This window comes from Priapulus caudatus, unplaced genomic scaffold (assembly GCF_000485595.1).
Source record: "Priapulus caudatus unplaced genomic scaffold, Priapulus_caudatus-5.0.1 Scaffold136, whole genome shotgun sequence".
Lineage (NCBI taxonomy): Eukaryota > Metazoa > Priapulida > Priapulimorpha > Priapulimorphida > Priapulidae > Priapulus > Priapulus caudatus.
In genome coordinates this window covers 341,038-344,295 of record NW_014577197.1, presented here as the reverse complement: position 1 = coordinate 344,295, position 3,258 = coordinate 341,038, and the positions used below count along the sequence as shown (strand labels likewise).

The 3,258-nt window shown below is 45.1% G+C and overlaps 1 protein-coding gene across 1 annotated transcript in view; it reads right to left on the bottom strand.

The window, feature by feature from the left end:
• Positions 1 to 3,258, bottom strand: part of LOC106805985 (zinc finger SWIM domain-containing protein 6-like) — a gene marked incomplete at its 5' end in the record, with an annotated part of 24,165 nt that overhangs the window by 13,812 nt on the left and 7,095 nt on the right. Inside the window, 4 exon segments of the mRNA XM_014807797.1 lie at positions 412 to 470; positions 1,267 to 1,380; positions 2,359 to 2,499; positions 2,947 to 3,102. Coding sequence (XP_014663283.1) covers positions 412 to 470; positions 1,267 to 1,380; positions 2,359 to 2,499; positions 2,947 to 3,102 — 470 coding nt within the window.

Here is a 3,258-nt window from a genome sequence, read left to right as displayed (position 1 = left end):
GAGAGAGGAGAGAGAGAGGCGGACAGGGCAGAAGGGAGAAGATCAAGAGACGCGCGACAAGAGGAACGTAGGTATGGCTCTCTCTTTCCTCTCTTCCTCTCGCTCTCTTCTCTCTCTCTCTCTCTCTCTCTCTCTGCCTCTCTCTCTCTCTCTCTTTCTCTCTCTCTTCTCTCTGTCTCTCTCTCTCTCTCCACACGCACACAGCACGCTGCGCGCGCGCGGCGTATATTACTTGTATTCTCTTTACAATCATTAATGACCTTGCCTTTGAATTGAGCGCCTGTTTGAGATTTTATGCGCTTATATCTATATATTATATAGATACTATATATCATAATTATTATTTTACAACAATAATTATGAACTACGACGGTTTCCCTATCAACGCTAGCGAGGTCTGTTGGATATTGCGTTTCCGACCAACCCATCACCCAATTTCCTGTTCGGATGCAGGTTTCTCATCGTCTCTGCTGTTATGTCTTGCACCAGTTGTATTTTATGCCTCAATATTATATATATATATATTATATATTATTAATATATACTACATATTATTCAAGAGCTAATAATACCTATATATATATATATGAGGGAGACTGCTATAATAGATAAATAAATAAATAAACAAAATAAAATATAAAGATTATTGTATGTAATAGGTTTGGGACGATTCATCGATATATCGATTTACAAACTAGACAAGACACGTAAAGATATTTTGGTAACAATCGTTTGTAACATGATAGGATAGTCCCGGTTTAAAGTATAGTTTTCTAGTTAGTTTCTCTTGAATATATCGCGATATGAATCGTATTGTAAAGCTTGTATATGGATCGTATCGTGAGCTACCTGTATCGCCGCACCCCTCGCACCTACACATATATATATATATATATATATTTATTTATTTATTTATTTATATATATATTTATTTATTTATTTATTTATTTATTTATGCGTTTCGTCTACGCGTATATATTGTATATATATATTGCGTATTTTTCACTATAGTTGCTCCCGTGGCAGCAGCATGGGTGCGTCAGTGTGTGACAGTGTGCGCGTCTTCTCCTGCTTTCTCTCTACCGAGTCTGCGGCTCATCCCGCGGCAGCACAACGCAAATCTCTCTCTGTTACGAGAGAGAGAGAAAGAGAATCCAGTTTGCTCTTATCAGCAGCCCGGCATCAGCGTATACGGTCCGCAGTATACTGCCGAAAACAAACCCCACCGCTTTAACAGACGAACGAACTCCGATCACCTTATCTCACCTTTGCCGAGCCTCGCCGACAAAGTCCCGACGTCGGCTCGCATGAGCGTCACCGTCGTCGGCGCCGACAACCCACCCTCGGTGCCTTCTCCGCAGCCGACAACGCTGCAAATACCTACACGTATGACTGCGTCCTGCAATGTAGTTTGTTTACCCCCGAGAGTTGTTGTTGCCTATCTTTCTATCTCTGTCTTGGAGATGGTTGCGGAGATGGGGAGGGGGTGGGGTGTGGGGTCGGAACGCGCGCGGTCAAACATACATGTAAAATCAACATGTAAAACTGCGGCGTGTAAAATGGAAATGAAGTGACGTTGTCATCAGTACAGGTTTCGCTGTATGTGTATATAGGAGACTATGCTGTAACATGCTGTAACTGGTATACGCGCACACACACACATACACACACACACACACACACACACACACACACACACACACAAACACACACACACACACACACACACACGACATAGCTAAAACCTGGGCGACACACAACACGGGGGTCACGTGTTATTGACGTGACGGTTCGCTGCTAAATCTTGTGCGTAAACATTGCGGATCTCTCGTGAAGCACACACACATACTGCACAGAGCTGTTGCCGGTGCATTTAACAACATAATCTCGCATCTTTAGGAAAACAAGTTGGCATTTGCGAGCGAACGACAAAAAGCACGAGGAATTTCGAGGCCGAGTGTAAGTCGCTGCGTTACTGAGCATTCGACCACCGCAGTGGTTTTGACTGACTTCATTGCGGGTGAAGTGTTAAGTTTTTTTGGTATTATTGCAAAGATTTTGTCGTAATTATTTGGACATGATAGTTTGTTACCTATAACTAAACACATCTTTAAACGCTTAGCCGAAAAGATTGCTTTTAAACTAACTAAATATGCAAAAACTTATGAGCAATTTTACATATTGTACACTCCAAAATCGTCTGCCATGTAAGCAAGTCTAGCGGTTTGCTTTACAAGAAATCGACCGCAAAAATCAGAAACGTAATGCATCAATTTAACGAAAATCGAACACAAAACAAACCGTATCTGCGTTCGTTTTTCGCCATTAATTGTCGAGATTTTCGTAGTTGAGACTCACCGATGAGTGCAGATTCCAGAGCGAGGGTGAGATACGACTCGTTGCGGTCCTTGCTTCCCGGCACGCACACGTGCTGGTACTTCTGACTCACACTCAAACTACTCGTGCTGCCAAAGTTGGCATGCACACTAGTCGACGAATCTGCAAGACACATACAGCCCGTGATGAGAACAGAATCGAATGCTTGTCAGGTGGGGAAAACATCACGGTTTGAACATAACACACGAAACATACGATCCGTGCTCGCGCGTGAATACTGCGTGTCATTACCCGCATGAGTATTGAATAATAGATGCATAATTTCAGCTATAAACTCTCAAACCGCAAAGCTGCGAGAGCCACGTGCACATTATAGATAACACGTGTTGGAGTAATCCACGCTAACACAACTAGCATCGTCATAAAGCAACGATCATCGCCCGCCTATAGAACCACAGAGAGCATGTGATTGCTCGTATTTTTCGACGAATCATCCCATTACTCCAGAGGAAGAAGAAATAGAACAGGCAGCTGTGATTTCATGTAGAAAAGGGGTGCGCGGGGTGGGATGAGGGGGGCATGACAACGACGAAGTCAGCGCTCGCCTACCTGTCGTCACGGAGACGGTGTCCTCTGGAATTATGCAGACTTCGCTGAGGGTGTCAAAGAGGCTGCCGATTGGATCGAGGGCGTGGCCGATGTATCCATCCGTGTTGCAGTGCATGGGCGTGTGGCTCACTCCCGTCCTGCCCAGAACTGTCTTACCTGTGGAGAAACACAGCATCATGGATCAGCGCCCCCTTCTGCCACGTGCACGTGCGCGAAAACCTCACAGCATCACGCGTCAGCGCCCCCTGCTGCCACGCGCGCGAGCGAAGACCTCACAGCATCACGCGTCAGCGCCCCCTGCTGCCACGCGCG